This window comes from Mercenaria mercenaria, chromosome 3 (genome assembly GCF_021730395.1).
Source record: "Mercenaria mercenaria strain notata chromosome 3, MADL_Memer_1, whole genome shotgun sequence".
NCBI classification, from domain to species: Eukaryota; Metazoa; Mollusca; class Bivalvia; order Venerida; family Veneridae; genus Mercenaria; species Mercenaria mercenaria.
Window position 1 is genome coordinate 38,901,950 of NC_069363.1, and position 19,465 is coordinate 38,921,414.

Below are 19,465 nucleotides of genomic sequence, written 5' to 3' on the forward strand. Positions count from 1 at the left end.
TTACAAGTCAGTGGAAACAGTTAAATCTGGAACAATCAGATGGTATCACCCACCGTGTCATTGATTTTTACTTAACATATGGAAAATGAGAGTAAAAATGTAAAACAAATGCTTATCTCATAACTGAACAGCCATATTGCAGCAGTTACAAGCATGAATAAACAGCAATTTACAGCAACGAATATATGAAAAATGAATGTAACAAGAGGGCCAAGATGGCCCTAGGTCGCTCACCTAAGAAACACACCATAACAGTGTAAAACATGTTTGACCTAGTGATTTCATGGAAACAAATATTCTGACCAATTTTCATTAAGACTGGACCAACAAATTGGCCTCTTGCGATAAAACAAGCATTTTCTTAGATATGACCTAGTTTTTGACCCTAGATGACCCATGTTCAAACTTGACCTAGATTTTATCAAGGCAATCATTCTGACCAAAACTCATGAAGATCAGTTGAAAAATACAGCCTCTATCACATACACAAGATTTTTCTTTAATTTGACCTAGTGACCTAGTTTTTGACCTCAGATAACACATATTCAAACTCGACCTAGATTTCATCATGGCAATCATTCTGACCAAATTTCATGAAGATCAATTGAAAACTACATCCTCTATTGCATACACGATGTTTTTCTTTGATTTGACCTAGTGACCTAGTTTTTGACCCCAGATGACCCATTTTCGAACTTGTCCTAGATTTTATCAAGGTAATCATTCTGGCTAAATTTCATGAAGATCAGTTGAAAAATACAGCCTCTATCGCATACACAAGGTTTTTCCTTGATTTGACCTAGTGACCTAGTTTTTGACCCCAGATGACCCATTTTCGAACTCGACCTAGATTTTATCAAGGTAATCATTTTGTACAAAATTCATGAAGATCAATTGAAAAATACAGCCTCTATCGCATACACAAGGTTTTTCTTTGATTTGACCTAGTGACCTAGTTTTTGAACTGAGATGACCCATTTTCAAACTTGGTCTAGATTTCATCAAGGCAATCATTCTGACTAATTTTCATGAAGATCAATTGAAAAATACAGCCTCTATCACATACACAAAGTTTTTCTTTGATTTGATCTAGTGACCTAGTTTTTGACCCGAGATGACCCATTTTCGAACTCGGCCTAGATTTCATCACGGTTATTATTCTGACCAATAATCATGAAGAATAATTGAAAAATACAGCCTCTATCGCATACACAAGGTTTTTCTTTGATTTGACCTAGTGACCTAGTTTTTGACCCGAGATGACCCATTTTCGAACTCGGCCTAGATTTCATCAAGGTTATCATTCTGACCAATATTCATGAGATTTAATTGAAAAATACAGCCTCTATCGCATACACAAGGTTTTTCTTTGATTTGACCTAGTGACCTACTTTTTGACCCGAGACGACCCATTTTCGAACTGGGCCTAGATTTCATCAAGGTTATCATTCTGACCAACATTCATGAAGATTAACTGAAAAATACAGCCTCTATCGCATACACAAGGTTTTTCTTTGATTTGACCTAGTGACCTAGTTTTTGACCCGAGATGACCCATTTTCGAACTCGGCCTAGATTTCATCAAGGTTATCATTCTGACCAATATTCATGAAGATTAATTGAAAAATACAGCCTCTATCGCATAATACACAAGCTAAATGTTGACAGACGACAGACGACAGACAGACAGACAGACGACGGACGCCGGACATCGAGTGATCAGAAAAACTCACCTGAGCATTGCTCAGGTGAGCTAAAAATTATAAAACAGATATCAAATTACTGAATAGCCACAAAGTAGTAGATGCACACCTAGAAAGTGATCATGAAAAACATACATATCTAATACCACAGTGTCCTTACTGAAGCATAGAAAATTGGCATAAAAAATCTAACTGTTAACTTGTAACTGAACAGTCATATTACAGCAAAATGTGTGTAAAATGTGAAATGAACAATTCTCATAACTAAACAGCCATATAGAGATGCAGATGCAAATACTAAAATAAGCATGTAACATGTAAACTAACAAGTTATCTCCTAACTGAACAGCCAAACAGAAGCAAAAGCACAAAAACAAAATGAGCATGAAAGGACTGCCAGCAAGTCAATACCGAGTTTTAAGGTTTATACATATAGCATATCCATAGAATTTTGTATTTTCAGCAGCAATTTTCTCATAACTGAATAGAAACAAATATGAACAAGAGGGTCATGATGACCCTGGATTGCTCACCTGAGTAATATGACCTACATGTTTCAAATGTCAAACTGATGATAAAATATTAAGAAAGTCAGTAGTTCACATTCATGGTCAATGAAATTCAGTTTTACAATTTGTGTGCAAAACTGTGTATGTCATCAAAATTTCAAGGCTGTATCTTAAAAAACAAGAAAGTAGGTCAGTAGGTCAAGGTCACAGTCAAGTGACATCATATTATTTGGGGTCATCAGGTAATTATAATTAAACAGTCTTGGAAATAGGATCAGATGATTTTTAAGTATTTTTCCTATATAACTCACATAATAACTAAGTGACTCCAGGGCAGGGCCTCTTTTAACCCCAGGGGCATAATTTGAACAATTTTGGTAGGGGACTACTAGACAATGCATCATACCAAATATCAAAAGCCTAGGTCGTATGGTTTCAGGCAAGAAGATTTTTAAAGCTTTTTCCTATATAAGTCTTTATAAAACTTGGGACTCCCAGGGCAGGGCCTCTTTTCACCCAAGGGGTACAATTTGAACAATTTTGGTTAAGGACCATAAAACAATGCTACAAACCAAATATCAAAGGTCCAAATAGTGTTGTTTCAGACAAGAAGAATTTTAAACTTTTTTTCCTAAAAGTATATAAGTCTATGTAAAACTTGGGACCCCCGGGGTGGGACCATATTTGACCCTAGGGGGATAATTTGAACAATCTTGGTAGAAGACCATTAGATGATGCTACACACCAAATATCAAAGCCCTAGGCCATGTGGTTTTGTACAAGAAGATTTTCAAAGTTTTCCCTATATAAGTCTATATAAACAATGTGACCCCCGGGGTGGGGCCATATTTGACCCTAGGGGGATAATTTGAACAATCTTGGTAGAGGACCACTAGATGATGCTACACACCATATATCAAAGCCCTAGGCCATGTGGTTTTGTACAAGAAGATTTTCAAAGTTTTCCCTATATAAGTCTATATAAACCATGTGACCCCCGGGGCGGGGCCATACTTGACCCTAGGGGGATAATTTGAACAATTTTGGTAGAGGACCATTAGATGATGCTACACACCAGATATCAAAGCCCTAGACTTGTGGTTTTGGACAAGAAGATTTTTAAAGTTTTTCCTTTCGGTTGCCATGACAACCAGAGTTCTGCATGGAATTCTATTCTTTGAATAATTTTGAAAGGAGGCCATATAAGGATCATTCCTGTGAAGTTTGGTGTAATTCTGCCCAGTGGTTTTGAAGAAGAAGATTTTTTTAGAAAATGTTGACGGACGGAAGACGCACGTCGCACGACGGACATTGAGCGGTCACAAAAGCTCACCATGAGCCTTTGGCTCAGGTGAACTAAAAATAAGCCTGACAAAACAGCCATTAGCAGTAGACAAACCATATGGAAAATAAGCCTGACAAAACAGCCTATGGCAGCAGACACCCCATATAGAAAAAAAGCCTGACAAAATAGCCATTGGCAGCAGACACCCATATGGAAAATAAGCCTGACAAAACAGCCATTAGCAGCAGACACCCATATAGAAAATAAGCTTGACAAAGTTGCCATTAGCAGCAGACTCCCATATGAAATACCCTGAAATCCCGAAAATAAGCCGCGGCTTATTTTAAATTTTCGTAAGGATTTGGTGGCTTATTTTCGAGACCGGCTTATTTTTGAGTCCGGCGAACTTTCGAGTGTATAATTTTATATCCGGTAACGATTTAAAAACCGGGGTATTTTCGAGTGCCATTTTTTTCATACCGGTATTTGATTTTTAGTCAAAACATTGATGTCGGTAAATACTTATACTTCTGACATAATTACCCATAGAAAAAGTTTTGTCTGGCCTAACAAACGAATACACCTATGTTTCAATCGCCAAACCGTGAACGGGTATGAATAACTTACACAATACGTGACAATCACCGCATTGTGCTATCAATTTAACAGTTTTATAGGCTTTCTTATATAGCGGTATAATTACATGTACAATGATGTTTTACAAGTTGTAAAATATGGAAACGCCAAAGCAGAATCGTAGGAGCTATATGAGGGAATTCAAACTGAAACTTGTGTCTCATTACAAAACATTGTCAGTTGGAAATGTTAAAAATAAAGTAATAGACACAGCCCGACATTTTAACATAGAAGAAACTAATGTTAGACGTTGGCTGAAAGCTCAGGCGGACATTAAAAACTCCCTAACGGGTTCTAAAAGTACCGGTTCGGGACGGAGAGCTTTATTTCCAGACATGGAATCTCAGTTACATCATGAATTTCTTGAAATTATACAAGAAGGACTGAAAACAAAACCTTGGTGGTTCAAATCCCGGGGAAAGGAACTTTGATACAAAAAGGTGAACGGCTTATTTTTGAGTACGACTTATTTATGAGCCCTTTTTGCCTGTAGTGAAATAGTGGCTTATTTTCGAGACCGGCTTATTATCGAAACCGGCTTATTTTCGGGATTTCAGGGTATACGCCTGACAAAACAGTCATTAGCAGCAGACTCCCATATAGAAAATAAGCCTGACAATGTTGCCACTAGCAGCAGACTCCAATATGAAATATAAGCCTGACAAAACAGCCATTAGCAGCAGACACCCATATAGAAAATAAGCCTGACAATGTTGCCACTAGCAGCAGACTCTCATGCGAAAAATATGCCTGAAATAACAGCCATTGGAAGCAAACACCTCATAATTATGGAAAATAAGCTTGAAAAATTTTCAACAAACACTTATCTTATAATTGAACAGCATTAATGCAGCAGACACACTTTCTAAACAAGACTCACAAGGGTTCTATGTGATCAAATTATTGACAGTAATATTGATATGTCTGCAAATTTTGTAAGAAGAAATAAATCTTCTGGGATATTAGTCAGCGCCATTCCATGTATAAGTGCCAATTAAGTCTCTGAGAACACTGTTTAATTTCTATGATGCGAGGAATAAATAAATGTATAGCCATCTAGAGTGGGCACGTAACTGACCAAAGAATCAATGTCTGTTTCATTTAACCTTTATTCTTTTTTGTTTAACATCACACTGACAAAATTAACAGCTTCTGATGATGGAGGAAGACCCAAGGTATTTCAAACATGAGTGGGCACTTTGGTAGAACCATCAACCTTTTATAAGGGCGTTGGATGGCTTCCTCACACAAAAGAATTCTACAATCCAACAAACATTTTGAACCCATAGTAGTGGAAGCAGGTCATTTGATGTCAAACTTAACCTTTTTGCCTTAAAGGTCGCTTCAGTTAACCTACCTGTTTTGTCAAATTCACAGTAACAAAACTGTTAGGTCATATGTCCACTTACCAGCTTTAATGGTGGAGGAATGCTTGCATTTTAAATAGTCAATCCTCTATATATGTCATATTTACAGTTTTATCCACATCAATTCAATACATTTTCACCAGTGGAAATCATAACTGAAATGAGTCCCCCTCATGTCAGCCAACATGCTGTTAAAATTCAATTGTTTAGAAAAGTGGATGTTACCACATCAGGACAATAATTCATAAGCTCTTAATTCTATCCATAATGAGGGACAAGGACCTCACTTGTGAGCAGAGGCATTATTTCAAAAACCTGTGTAAAACCTCAGATCTTCTTTAAAAATCATGCTTTCCCTTCCTGAAAAGGTTTTACTCACAAAGGTAGGTTTATCACAAGGTTAGCTTTTTATAAAAGCTAGTCAACAGCCTGTGTATTGTGCTAATGTTCGACATAAAACCGAAAATTAAAGATCTGTAGATTTAACCTAACTTGAACAGTATCCATATTCACTTCAGACATGGAAAATGACCCACAGACAGTCATAAAGTAAACTAACTCCTGAGCCATATTTATTAAAACAATAAGACATATTCATCACAGGAATCATGCTTTTGATTTAGATAATTTTCCTCAAAACATGCATCTTTCCTATATTTTTCATAGATCCAGCCTTAGATTTAAATTCAACTTTCAATGAATTGCAGCTGTGATTTATGTCAAAACACATGCTATAGTATTATGTACTGTAAATATGCTGTAGCAAATCATCAAGAACAAACAACTTTTATGAATGAGTCTCTTTGGGTTAATTGTGACAGGTTTGCTGGTTCCAAGCTTGCCAGTGGCTTCTTGTGCTGAAAGCAAGGTTAAAAACCTCCGCTGTACTTGAAAGCTTCAGTCTTTTTTTATTGTTTCCACACAAAAATCATATTGAAAATACTGACCCGTCAATATAGAAATCATACCTTATTTAAACTTATGACTTGAATAACATCAAGCATATTAGAACCGGTGGGACTGACTGGCTGCTTCTCCTCCGAAGGGGTTGGACTTAAAGTAGCTGGTTCTGACGTGGGTGTGGTCAGCGGTACAGGTTCTGCCTTCTTTTCCTAAAACAGAATCAAGAAGAGAAGGTAATTTTTAAGCATCTTAAACTTTGACAGTTTTAAATCTAAAATCATAGTTACAATACAATCACACTTATCAAATTACATATATACAGTCGAAATTTGTTCGCTCGAACTTGGATATTTCGAACACCATCCTTTTTCTAACTCGTTGTCAGATCCCAACAAAATCCCTACATAATGTTTTTTTTTTTTTTTGTTGGATTTAGCGTCGCACCGACACATGATAGGTCATATGGCGACTTTCCAGCTTTAATGGTGGAGGAAGACCCCAGGTGCCCCTCCATGCATTATTTCATCACGAACGGGCACCTGGGTAGAACCACCAACCTTCCGTAAGCCAGCTGGATGGCTTCCTCACATGAAGAATTCAACGCCCCGAGTGAGGCTCGAACCCACATCGATGAGGGGCTGGTGATTTGAAGTCAGTGACCGTAACCACTCGGCCATGGAGGCCCCCCCCTACATAATGTATATTGTTCAATAGCTCAACCTACCACTAACTCGATTACATCATGCTTGTCATGTTAAGTTCGATTGAATAAAGTTTGACTGTACATAATTATATTTATTAACAGAAGAATTACTAGGTATGTTACAACTACTTGTAAAGCGTAGAATGTTTGCACGTTCCTGTCTTACATTATATATAAATCTTTGAAAACGTGTTCCCGCCTGACTTTTGTTATATTTTGTAGTCAGTAAATAGTTTTGACAAGTTCAAGATATCCATGGTTTTCCTCCTTCTTTAGTGACTTATAAACACTAACTTTACTGCTGGATAAAGCCAAGATACGTGTGTCAAAGGTCAAAATTAATGTGAAATCATTATTAAATTTTACGCTTTCCAAAAAAGTGTTTTTTTCCTTACGGACATGAATTTGATGACTTTAACTCTTGAAGGTAGAACATATGGGAGTTTCATTTGTCAGTAATGATTAGATTTTGTAAAATTATGCAGAAATGAAATCCCATCATTTGCTATTTACTAGCCTTGATTATATCAAAACACATTTTTTTTAATCACTGTTTGTTTTACCTGAGACTATAGACGCAGCATCTCATTTAGTAAGCCATGTAGGTAGGTCACATCATTACCAATGAAAAGGTCAAGAGTTTGAACCCTGGATGAGGCAAACATTCCTCCCTACTTACGATTTATCGGAAATCCATATCTGTGCTTGAAATCATTTGTTCTCCTTATCAGTTGTCAGTTTCTTGCATAGAAAAAAAATAGCATTGGAACAGACTAGGAATTATAGGTAATGTTTATGCAGACCTAACAAACATGTGAAGAAAATGCCACAACTGTGTCACAGGTGCAGAAAATGCCACAACTGCTTCACAGGTGCAGAAAATGCCACAACTGCTTCACAGGTGCAGAAAATGCCACAATTGTTTCACAGGTGCAGAAAATGCTACAACTATTTGGCAGGTGCATCTTACATACCAGCCGACTTACCTGTTTGTTCAGCAAAGGTGAGGTGACTTTGATGGGTTTAACAGCCATCCTGTCAAGGTTATCTTCTCTCCTGAAGTAAACAAAACATCTTGTAATTATTTAAACTATGTAAACATTTTAAAACAATTTTGTGATAGACACCTAAATAGAAATGAGAGACCTCTGCAGAAAAAAAAAAACCTCATCATTTTTGACTTTTGCTTTCTTAAACATAACATTGATCCTTTGGTGTATTAAAATATGAAATTAACCCTTAGCCAGCTAAATTTCTAAAATGGACTGGTCCATCATTCAATTTGGGCAATACCATTTATTATTCCAATGGGTGTTCACTGAAAATTTACTGACTGAATAGCGAAGAGTGCAGACCATGATCTGACTGCATGGATGTGCAGGCTGATCTTGGTCTGCACTGGTCGCAAAGGCAGAATCACTTGCCGCCAGCAGGCTCAAGGTTAATATAATGTTTTTTAATTCATACAAAATGCATGACAGAATATGACTAGCAAATCTACAAATTGCACAGGTATCCTAGCTTTCAGTGGAATAAATAAGAAGAATGTAAATCAACATCGGTGGCGGTGGGGGTGGGTGGGGGGCAGGGAATATAAGGCCATAACTGTTACTTTAAACCTTTTTATGACCTACACAGAAAAGGGGTCATCTATTGATCACAGGCCATCATCCTATGAAGCTGGATGAGTGAAGGACTAAGTATTCTTTAGTTACTGACTGTAAACTGTTTTCAGTCTCAAGATCACGGTGACCTTGACCTTTGACCTAATGACCTTAAAAACAATAAGGGTCATCTACTGACCACAGGCAATCAACCTAAGAAGTTTGAAAACTGTAAGCCAAAGTGTTTGCAAGTTATTGAGTGAAAACTGTATTCAATCTGGAGGGCACAGTGACATGGAATTGGCAGTCATATTACAGTCAAAACAGCTGGGGCAGTGTGGGTGGGGTGCAGCACATGAGGTTTCAACACAGATAGGAACAGTTTCAGTGACAACTCTTTGAAAAAAAAAAGACTTTTTTTAAGTTTTCTCAAGAATATTCTTACTTCACTTCTTAGATGTCAAAATATTTAAGACATAAATTGGGACTTGATTACTACCCATTTTAATACCTCACAATGATCATGTGATGTACTATGTTAATAAGCATGCCCAATAAAGTGCACTCTCACTTCTAGAATGTTCCACCTTTCACACAAATTTGAATGCAACTGGGTTATATAGTTTCATTGAAGAAAATGAGAATGGAGGATACTTGCTGATGATATGATTCTTGTTTAGCCTTTAAAGTTACTCAATGTATCATAGTTTAGTATCTTGTAATGATCACTTAATAAGTTTTGACATGTGAGACATCCCCTTCTTTTCTCTAGATATCAATTAAATTGTAGATTTTGATATGCATGGCCTCTTTATTTGAAACAAAAAAGGTACCTGTTTGATAACTGTATTAAAATAACAACATCTTACTGAGAGAATTCAGTTATATTCCTTATGCATCCACTATAAAATAAAAATACTTGCTTCTGTCTCTCTGAGGGTATACTAGGTTTATACAAGTGCTTGAATTTCTAGAAAATCTTTGCTCCTGTAGCTTTGGTGTATATAGCAATACATACTACATAATGCAGGAATTACAAAAAACTTTGACCTGGGGAGTATGTAATTAAATGTTGTTTACTAACAGTGACTGCAATTAATATTTCTGAAAAGTACAAATTTTCCAACAAAACTGGAAAAACACTTATTAGTGCTTCAGATTTTTATCTTGAAACTGACACAAGGTGTTATAAAGGATAATAATAAAATGCTTTCTGCTTTAAGCCAAATTACTCAAAACAAAATTATAATGCCAGATATCTGTACCTAGTTAACTTTAAAAATGCTGAGATGTTTGTTTGTTGTTTTGTAAGTTGTTTATCATGTTAAGATCTTCGAATGTTTTTCATCTGACTGTCTGTAAAAATAGTAAGTCTACTCCCACACAGAGAAAATTCTTTCATCTTTCATCTTAAATACATAATTACTTAGTCTTTTTGTATAGATGATATCTTTTAAAATCTTTCCAATATAAGCTTTTTGTAACAGATCTTTAGGGAATTAAAGACCTCCTACATGTTTATAGGTTTTCAGTAATTTTATCTCTCTTATAATTATTATTAAATTTTCATATAAATTTTATTATGCTTCATGTAAAATATTTCTGTATATTTTCAAAAAATAAAAGAGTTGAATTCATTGTTGAAGTCTTAATGAAAAACAATACCTAATAATGAGCTGAGATAGAGAGTAAAATGTCAAAATGATGTTAAAAATGTCAAAATGATGTTTAAACATCATTGCCTTGCTAGCTAGCACACTTGAACACATCACCTCTTGACTGGTTACCCTACGAAACTGAAACTGGAAACCAGTCTAAGAAAACTGCCTAGTCATTGGTCAATTTCAAAAATATGCTCAGAAACAGGCAACCAAATGTCAAATGTTTGAGACTGGACTCCAAACTCTGGCTTTTAACCTTAGATCCTAATCTCTCCAATTTATGAACTACAGTCAAGCAGTGCAACACTTAGATTCAAACTTGTAACCTGGTTTTCTTTACTGTTACTGAATGCCTAAAATAATTCCTTTTCTCACTGGACTTTGACCTTAACACTAAACTAAAACATCTTGCCAACAGGAATTTTGGCAAATATAAAACCTGCAGTACAGAAGAAACAAGAATTGGCACCCCCCAAAACTGTTTTCCAGAAAAGAAACCTTTGGCCAAGTGCATAAAAGTCTGCAAGTCATGTGAAACGTGTAAAGGCATCATTTCTGGCTTACACAGAGGATTCAATGTCCATATTGTAATCTGTCTGGTAATAACAGATTACAGTAGCCATTTACACTTATTAAGAACCAAAAATATTTCAGTTAATGTGCTCTGCTCACATTATCCATCAGACTTTCAGACAAGCTTTGATCAACAAGTGAATGAAGCATTGCCATGCAATACAAAGTCCCCTACTGGAAGGCACCTAATTTTCTCTACTGCAGTATAACATAATGAACTGATATCTGTCAATGATGTATAAACAATATTGTACTATATATACAATATGTTATAACAAAACACTTGGATTAAAATTTATATATATAAAAACCTACAGTTGTTTTCATATTGAATTTTTTTGGCTGATTATAAAAATGTTATCATGTAAGTTATTTATAGTAACAACAAAGGGAAATTAATCTTTAAAAAAAATCTATATAATATAAGTCCACAAGAAACTCTTTACCAGGTAGAGATAGGTCAAAATACACCTAAAAATTGGATGTAACATGCATGCTGTACCACAGAAAAGTGGTCTCGATTTTTCTCTACCGCCAGTAATAAAAAAGTTACAATAAAATCTATTTATAGTAACAACAAAGGGACGTAATTCTAAAAACAAGGGTGCCTCATGGTGGTGAACATTTGGTCCAAGTTATATCAAAATCCCTCCATGCATGAAGAAGAAATGCTCCGTACAAAGTCATTCTCGAATTTGACCTTTGACCTCTAAATATGACCTTGACCTATGACCTAGGGACCTGGTTCTTGCGCATGACATGTTGTCTCATCCAGGGGAATATTTGTGCCAACTGATATCTAAATCCTGCTTTGCATGACAAAGTTATAGACCGGACAGGAAAAAAATCCTCTTGACCTTTGATCTCAAAGTGTGACCTTGACCTTTAAGCTAGGGTACTGGGTGTTGCGCATGACACCTCATCTCATCATGGGAAACATTTATGCCAAGTAATATTGTAATCCCTTGATGGATGACAGAGTTCTGGATCGGACAGGGAAAAAACCTTATTGACCTTTGACCTCCAATGGTGACCTTGACCTTTGAGCTAAGGGTCTGGGCTTTGCGCACGACATATTGTCTCATCATGGGGAACATTTCTGCCAAGTAATATTAAAATCCCTTCATGGATGGCAGAGTTATGGATGGGACAGGAAAAAAACTCTGTTGACCTTTGACCCCCAATTGTGACCTTGACCTTTGAGCTAGGGGTCTGGGATCCGCGCATGACACGTCGTCTCATCATGGGGAACACTTGTGCTAAGTGATATTAAAATTCCTTAATGAATGTCAGAGTTATGGACCGGACACGAAACAGACCCTGTTCATGCTATGTTAACATTTGACTGCTAAGTGTGACCTTGACCTTTGAGCTAGGGGTTTGAAAGTTGTGCATGACACATCGTCTTATTATGAGGTACATTTGTGCCAAGTAATATTAAAATCCCTTCATAGATGGGAGAGTTATGGACCGGACAGGAAAAAAGCCTTGTTGACCTTTGACCTCCAATTGTGACCTTGACCTTTAAGCTAGGGGTCCAGGTTTTGCGCATGACACGTTGTCTCCTCATGGGGAACATTTGTGCCAAGTAATATTAAAATCTCTTCATGGATGGGCGAGTTATGGACCGGACAGGAAAAAAGCGCTGTTGACCTTTGACCTCCAATTGTGACCTTGACCTTTGAGCTAGGGGTCTGGGATTTGGGCATGACACATCATCTCATCATGGGGAACATTTGTGCCAAGTAATATTAAAATCCCTTCATGGATGACAGAGTTATGGACCGAACACGAAATTGCGGACGGACGGACGGACGGAATGACGGAAAAGTGCATTCCTATAGTCCCCGAAACTGGTTTTCAACCAGTAGGGGACTAATAATCTGTGTATGCCTTTACTGCATAAGTTTGGGATTATAGAATATTTACTGCAATGAATGCAAATTAATGCACAAGTATATAAAGAAATTAAGAGATTTGTTTATCTGCATAATTAATGCAAATGTATGCAAAAATTGCCAAGTTCTTTCCTACATCAATTATTGCCAATTGGATAACTCGAATTGTAAAATGTTAAGGTACCCGAAAATGGGAAGATGTATGTATATCAATGCATAATACCTTCAACATGATATAAGCAGTATATTTACATACCATGGGCTGAGCGCGAAACTATTGTAACTGTATATAAATAAAGAACAAGATACAATAGTTTCGCGCTCAGCCCTCGATACCTATGACCATGAGTGATGGGTGACTGAAATGTTTCTGTATAACATCAACACTTGTTTGCTGCATAAACTAACTTCATATTATTGACTAAAAGCCTTTTGGGATATCCTTCATGTCATTCATCAGAGATCAGATATATTCCCTAAATGACCAGGCCTACAAGGGGTCAAGAGTAGGGTTGGATATCGTTAAGGACGAAGCGGTCCGATACCGATACCGGTACCAACGAAACGATACGGTATTTTTAACGATACCGATACCGATACCATGCTTTGTAGTACATTACATAAGCAATGATTTGCTTAGTATTATATACACCTATGTAAGTAGATATACATGAAAATTTGCTGTGATATATGAACATTTTAAGTTTGTTAATGGAATGTTGTATGTATTAGATTATGAAAGAGTAATAAATAAACATATCTTACAGACTAGTTTTCCAAAATAAAAATCTAGAGCAGATACCTCGCTCACTATGCAATTTAAATCTATGAATACACTCACTGTAGTACTCAGTAATGCTTTTAAAGCTCAGTACTGTCTAGAACTGTTAAACTGAACACTTATTAGCTTTCAAATTACCCCTTTAACAAGTTGGACTCATTCTCACTCATGATAATCTTCAACTAGGTTGACCTATAGTAATGTTTTTAAAGTGAAACACTTTGCAACACATTTTTAATTGAACAATAACCTTCAAAACACTTGAAACAACCAACATTCCAACAATAACATTATTTCTAATGGTTCGCGAAAACCGATTATTTTTTTACGTAGGTTACAGCTTAGTCTCGTAATTTTTTATTTACATCATTTCTTTTTCATTGGTTTTAAAAGAAAACTACAAAGAAAAATAGTGTCGTATATTTTGAAATTAAGTATTGGTTTACGTTGTTTAAAACGACGGGGAAAGAAGTATTTCAGGTAATATTTAGCATACGCAACTATTCGCACGGTTGGCTCTCCATGTCAAGGGAGGTTACTCTGATCACAGTAAACAATGTCGATCACGTTATTACGCTATTTGCTTAAATTTCTGCTTTATTTTGCCGCAGATTTTGTAAGAATTTTGTTTTTACTTTTATGGAAATACCGAAATCGGTACCGGTCTTTTACGAAACGGTATATACCGGTACTTTTCGAAGTGATTATTCGGTATTGTACCGATACCGGGAACCGGTATCCAACCCTAGTCAAGAGGAACCAACTTGGAAAAGACCATACAAGAATTCTACAGTTTAAGTTCGGTGAAAATCTGTCGATTGGTTAATGAGTAGAAGTTGTTTAAAGGTTTTCCTATCTTTAGCTCAAACAGCTCAAAACAGAACTGTTTGAACAATTACAAGGAGGAGCATACAAGGATGCTACAGACTAAGTTTGGTGAAGATCCATGAATTGCTTTCCACCTTAAATTTCTTAAAGAATAAACAGTGTTACAAAGTTTCACGAAGATCAGGCAAAAAATGAAGCTTCTGAAAAGTTGACATGATGTCTGTCCATAGACTCGGTTAACTTTTATATGACTTAGGGCTGGGGATACGAGACATCAGTGGGATGGAGAGAGGGGTATGGAGGATACTACAAAACATCATTGAGAAATACAGTCAAGATAAAAGAAACCTAAAGCGAAAGAAAAAAAAACACGTTTTCTTTTTGACTGGCCAATGAGGGCAGCAGGAGCTGTTAAATCCAAAATAAAACTCATGGTGCACAACTCAACATGTTGAACAATATTCATGTAAAGTTTCATTCCTGGATAAATACTTCTGGAAATATATGTGACAAAACTTTTCTGTACTTCATGCATGTTTTTGACTAAGTCAAGCACCATAACTCGCTGGTCAAGTGAAATCCCAATCAAAACATTAGGTGCCAACTTCAAATGCTGCATTATAAACAATTCTATGAGGTTTAATACTTGGTCAAATACTTTTTTAAATATACATGACACAATTTTAATGGATAGACAGACCTATGGACAAGGGTAATCTAAGTACACCCCCACACCCCACTCCATATCATCGACCACTTCCCACTTTTTTTGGGACAAATAAAGGTTTTTCTTTGCTCTGATCTAGTGACCTATTTTTCTGACCCCAGATGACTTAGTTTCTAACTTTATATAGCTTTCATAACTAGATTTAATACAGATCAGTAGAAAACATGACTTTCAAAGTGTTAACATCTGACTCACAGATCTAAGTTTTGACCCCACATGACCCAGTTTCAAAAGCGATAAGAATTTTTAGAGACCTCTAAAGTATTAATAGTAAAAATGTTGAAGACAGACACTGGAGAATCAAAATAGCTCAGGAACAGTGGGCTAAATATAGGCTGAATAAATAAACATTTAAAAAAATTGATATTTCACAAACTTCACTACCTCTACTGAAGATTGAAAGCTAGAAGCCTTTAAAACATTTGACACAGAACATTTCATTCTTATTCAACCAAATACGGTATATTGATGGGGTAAAATTGATTGGAAAATCTCAATGCATTAGCAAAATTCCTCTGTTGGCTTAAAACAGATTTCCGAGTGCAAACATATGAGAAGTTCAAATATCCTGAAACTGTAGAAGATAATTATACTGTCGTGTGGGAGGACGTGTCTCTTGTAACCATCTGAGAAATGTAACATTTTATGCCCGACTGTTTTCAAGACAATTCAACATTTTCAAAACAAAATATTTTCTGATTTGCAGCTGTTTTCACTCTTTATGTTTCATTTCATCAATATCTATTAACCTTTACCCCGCTAATTTCTAAAATGGACTGGTCTACCATTCAGTTTGGGCAGTACCACTTATAATTCAAAGGGGTGTTCACTTATAATTCAAAGGGGTGTTCACTGAAAATAGACTGATTGAATAGTGAACAGTGCAGACCATGATCTTGGTCTGCACTGGTCGCAAAGGCAGAATCACATGCCTGCAGCAGGCTAAAGGTTAAGAAAACTTAATGTAATATTTTTTAATCAAATTCTGTCAAACTGACCACATGAAAACAAAGATTTGTTTGCACCAATTATGCTTTCAAACAATTTGCCAAATGCAATATTTTAACTGTATTCTTGTTTTAATTAAGTCAGTTTAATACATTATGTGTTTTATTCTTTTATTCACTTATCATTGTCTGCTAACACAATACTAATACCCATATACTTTCTAACACTCATCTCTCACCCCCTTACTATTCACCCACTTTCCTCATAATAGTTGCATATTCTTACAATTCAACAAAATGAAAACTGCAATAACATTAATCAAATACGACAAAATGTCTCTTACATTTGCAGGAACTGTCAGGCACAATTTATCTCAATACAACTCATACAGTATAGCATGTAACTATTTGCCAGTCAATTACATTTTCCCGTACACCATAATCAGCTTTTGACAGTTTTTCAATATAATTATGACCTGCTTGATATATTGGTAACAATATTTCCTGGAATAATCTCAGGAATGCTTGATTATTTAATGCCATTCTGGACCAGTGAAGCTCCCTCTTTTGCCAGATTTATTTCACATAATGCAAATGTTTTCATGGAACAACATTATTATATACAACAGTCAGCCTATTATGCTTATAATCAGGCCTGCTAAATGTTAACATATTAATTAAAACATGGTTCACTCAAGCAGCAATGACTCAAGAAATTCATGTGATTCCAATTGTCTATTTTCTATGTTCGGGTCACTAGAACCCTGAATAATTCAAGGAATGTGCCCGTCTGCTTGTACTGCAAACATTTTTACCACTAAATAGTCTTTGTAGAAATTAAGCAGCTCTGATACACATTTTTTTTAATTCAATGGAACTAAAGAAAAGCTGTAAGATTTTAGGACATATTTCTTCACTTCACCACTATGACAAAATGTAAAAGTCTATCCCTATGAGATTTCATGCAATGGCACATTGGGGTGATGGAATATAATATTACCTCAGGAGAACAATTTTGATGACTGGAGTGTTGATACCCTTAATGATAGCTGAAGCATTTAGGTGACTACGTCCATACAGTACACTACCATTTACCTGTAAAATACAACATATAAATACATTAATAGCAACTCTTTCAACCTCAAATCAATCAACCTTTTTCAATTCCATGTGGAAAGACTTCTATCCCACCACAGAGAGCACTGCTAAAATTTACAGCAAAATTAATTGAACTGAAGTGCATTTATTCAAACACATTTGCTATTCCTATTCAGAACTTGCACCTAGATTAATTATAGTCAAACTAATGAAAAAGTACCTCCAACAGTTCATCCCCAACTTGAATTTGCCCATCCTGACCGGCAGCACTATCAGGCTGGATCCCAGCCACAAATACACTCATTGTATTGCGATCTTTGTTACCAGCTAGGCTGATACCCAGTCCACTGCTACCTCGGGTCAACTCAACCAACAAAAGTTCTCCATTCAGGTCACCATAACGACGCTGTATACGTTCTGAAATAAGAGAAGAGTTCTTTTACATATTTAAAGAACAGAATTTTCCTTTTACAATTCATTAACTATCAGATGATGAACTCTTTATGGATGAAGCAATATTCTGCAAATTGAGTGTACTGATATTCTATGAGGGTGTATTTTGACGATTTGTGTAGCAATTTTGTTTTAGTGGCAAAGTTCTGTAAGAGGGTGTATTCAGACTATGTATGGCTATTTAAATTCATATGGTGAAGGCAAGTTCAGATTTTATATGGAGATATTGTTTAAGGTGGAGTGTTCAGATTTTATATGGAGATATTGTTTAAGGTGGAGTGTTCAGATTTTATATGGAGATATTGTTTAAGGTGGAGTGTTCAGATTTTAAATGGAGATATTGTTGAAGGTTGAGTGTTCAGATTTTATATGGAGATATTGTTCAAGGTGGTGTTCAGATTTTATATGGAGATATTATTGAAGGTGCAGTGTTCAGATTTTATATGGAGATATTGTTGAAGGTGCAGTGTTCAGATTTTATATGGAGATATTGTTTAAGGTAAAGTGTTCAGCTTCTATACGGAGATATTGTTTAAGGTGAACTGTTCAAATTTTATATGGAGATATTGTTTAAGGTGGAGTGTTCAGGTTTTATATGGCAATGTTCCATAAGGTCTAGAGTTCAGATTTTGTATGACAATATTCTTTAGGTGGCAAGTGATTCTAACTTTGCGACCAGCACAGACCAAGATCAGACTGCATGTCCATGTACTGGTAGCTATCCAGTCAGTAAATTTTCAGTGAACACCCCATCGAATAATAAGTAGTGCTGCCAAAATTGAATGATGAACCAGTCCATTAATTTTTAGAAATTTAGCAGGGTAAAGGTTGATGTCCTTTTTCAATTCAAAATGTTAAAATACATGGTAGATATTTGTTTGTTTTGACGAACTTAAGTCAAATCAGCAGTATAATTACGTCATAAGGCACCTTTCCATCCACAAACTGTGAAGGAACTCCCAAAGTTCCCCTCTGAGGCTTGGAGAGGCACATAGGTAGAATCCAAGACCTTCTGTATTAAAGCCAGCCTCTGAGGCTTGGAGAGGCACATAAGTAGAATCCAAGACGTTCTGTATTAAAGCCAGCCTCTGAGGCTTGGAGAGGCACATGGGTAGAATCCAAGGCCTTCTGTATTAAAGCCAGCCTCTGAGGCTTGGAGAGGCACATGAGTAGAATCCAAGACCTTCTGTATTAAAGCCAGCCTCTGAGGCTTGGAGAGGCACATGGGTAGAATCCAAGACCTTCTGTATTAAAGCTAGCCTCAGAGGCTTGGAGAGGCACATGGGTAGAATCCAAGACCTTCTGTATTAAAGCCAGCTTGACTGCATCCTCACATTGAAGGATTCTACATCTACTGTTGGGCTTAAACCTTTAGTGCCGAGGACCTGATGATTGGAATCAGTGTTTGACCACACCCTAAAGGATGCAAGACCAAAGCTTCAGAATAGAGACTTCATAGATATGCTTTCAATAAAACTGTAAAGTTGTTTCAAGTAAAGACTGATTTTTTTTCCCTGTTAAATGCTGATGTCAGTAATCAGATCTAAGCTAGAAAATAGAGAACTTATCTATTTTCTAATAGGACTATAAAGCCATTATCCCTTACCATGCTGGACACGATTGTTTCTGCCTTTGCGACCAGTGTAGATCATGATCAGCCTGCACATCCATGCAGTCTGATCATGATCTGCACTGTTTGCCATTCAGTCAGTATATTTTTGGTAAGCTACCCTTTTAACAGGTAATGGTACTGTCCAAACTGGAAGACGGACAAGTTCATTATAGAAAT

General features: G+C 36.2%; 1 protein-coding gene across 10 annotated transcripts in view; it reads right to left on the minus strand.

Moving 5' to 3' along the window:
- The window catches only part of LOC123525825 (multiple PDZ domain protein-like), a 284,883-nt gene that overhangs the window by 27,039 nt on the left and 238,379 nt on the right, over nucleotides 1–19,465 (minus strand). For all 10 annotated transcript variants that reach the window (XM_053538242.1, XM_053538241.1, XM_053538237.1 and 7 more), the window contains 4 exons: nucleotides 17,444–17,640; nucleotides 17,126–17,220; nucleotides 8,093–8,162; nucleotides 6,469–6,612 (listed from right to left, as the gene is read on the minus strand). In XM_053538242.1, the coding sequence (XP_053394217.1) occupies nucleotides 6,469–6,612; nucleotides 8,093–8,162; nucleotides 17,126–17,220; nucleotides 17,444–17,640 (506 nt within the window). The remainder of the gene's footprint in view (nucleotides 1–6,468; nucleotides 6,613–8,092; nucleotides 8,163–17,125; nucleotides 17,221–17,443; nucleotides 17,641–19,465) is intronic.